Source organism: Lampris incognitus, chromosome 4 (genome assembly GCF_029633865.1).
Source record: "Lampris incognitus isolate fLamInc1 chromosome 4, fLamInc1.hap2, whole genome shotgun sequence".
In the NCBI taxonomy this organism is placed as follows: Eukaryota; Metazoa; Chordata; class Actinopteri; order Lampriformes; family Lampridae; genus Lampris; species Lampris incognitus.
Window position 1 is genome coordinate 6,813,729 of NC_079214.1, and position 1,821 is coordinate 6,815,549.

General features: G+C 51.9%; 1 protein-coding gene across 1 annotated transcript in view; it reads left to right on the plus strand.

Moving 5' to 3' along the window:
• Nucleotides 1–1,821, plus strand: part of LOC130111565 (protogenin A-like) — a 60,319-nt gene continuing 58,498 nt past the window's right edge. The window contains exon 1 of the mRNA XM_056278795.1: nt 1–70. Coding sequence (XP_056134770.1) covers nt 1–70 — 70 coding nt within the window. The remainder of the gene's footprint in view (nt 71–1,821) is intronic.

Consider the following 1,821-nt stretch of genomic DNA (forward strand, 5'->3'; position numbering starts at 1 on the left):
ATGGCGTCTGGAAAAAGGAAACGGTACCAGCGAGTTTTGCTGTTTGTTCTGGCGTTTCTTCCAGTCTCAGGTAAGAAGGCGAGACTCGCCCCTCCTCTGCCGGTTCTGTCTGGGTTTTGGGTCAGTAAAGATGGTTTATAACGAGACTCATCCCTCCTCTGCCGGGTCTGTCTGGGTTTTGGGTCAGTAAACCCAGTTTAAGACGAGGCTCATCCCTCCTCTGCCGGGTCTGTCTGGGTTTTGGGTCAGTAAACCCAGTTTACCACGAGACTCATCCCTCCTCTGCCGGGTCTGTCTGGGTTTTGGGTCAGTAACGCCGGTTTAAGACGAGACTCATCCCTCCTCTGCCGGGTCTGTCTGTGGTTTTGGGTCAGTAAACCCAGTTTAAGACGAGACTCATCCCTCCTCTGCCGGGTCTCTCCGTGGTTTTGGGTCAGTAAACCCAGTTTAAGACCAGACTCATCCCTCCTCTGCCGGGTCTGTCTGGGGTTTTGGGTCAGTAAAGATGGTTTAAGACGAGACTCATCCCTCCTCTGCCGGTTCTGTCTGTGGTTTTGGGTCAGTAAAGCCGGTTAAGACGAGACTCATCCCTCCTCTGCCGGTTCTGTCTGGGTTTTGGGTCAGTAAAGATGGTTTATAACGAGACTCATCCCTCCTCTGCCGGGTCTGTCTGTGGTTTTGGGTCAGTAAACCCGGTTTAAGACGAGACTCATCCCTCCTCTGCCGGTTCTGTCTGGGTTTTGGGTCAGTAAAGATGGTTTATAACGAGACTCATCCCTCCTTTGCCGGTTCTGTCTGTGGTTTTGGGTCAGTAAAGATGGTTTATAACGAGACTCATCCCTCCTCTGCCGGTTCTGTCTGTGGTTTTGGGTCAGTAAAGCCGTTTAAGACGAGACTCATCCCTCCTCTGCCGGTTCTGTCTGTGGTTTTGGGTCAGTAAAGATGGTTTATAACGAGACTCATCCCTCCTCTGCCGGTTCTGTCTGTGGTTTTGGGTCTGTAAAGCCGGTTTAAGACGAGACTCATCCCTCCTCTGCCGGGTCTGTCTGTGGTTTTGGGTCAGTAAACCCAGTTTAAGACGAGGCTCATCCCTCCTCTGCCGGGTCTGTCTGGGTTTTGGGTCAGTAAAGATGGTTTATAACGAGACTCATCCCTCCTCTGCCGGTTCTGTCTGGGTTTTGGGTCAGTAAACCCGTTTTAATGCTAGGCTCATCCCTCCTCTGCCGGTTCTGTCTGTGGTTTTGGGTCAGTAAACCCGGTTTATAACGAGAGTCATCCCTCCTCTGCCGGTTCTGTCTGGGTTTTGGGTCAGTAAAGCCGGTTTAAAACCAGACACATCCCTCCTCTGCCGGTTCTGTCTGGGCTTTTGGGTCAGTAAACCCAGTTTAAGACGAGACTCATCCCTCCTATCCCGGTTCTGTCTGTGGTTTTGGGTCAGTAAACCCGGTTTAAGACGAGACTCATCCCACCTCTGCCGGGTCTCTCTGGGGTTTTGGGTCAGTAAAGCCGGTTTAAGGCAAGACTCATCCCTCCTCTGCCGGTTCTGTCTGTGGTTTTGGGTCAGTAAACCCGGTTTAAGACGAGACTCATCCCTCCTCTGCCGGGTCTGTCTGTGGTTTTGGGTCAGTAGACCCAGTTTAAGATGAGGCTCATCCCTCCTTTGCTGGGTCTGTCTGTGGTTTTGGGTCAGTAAAGCCGCTTTATAACGAGACTCATCCCTCCTTTGCCGGGTCTGTCTGTGGTTTTGGGTCAGTAAACCCAGTTTAAGACGAGACTCATCCCTCCTCTGCCGGGTCTGTCTGTGGTTTTGGGTCAGTAGAC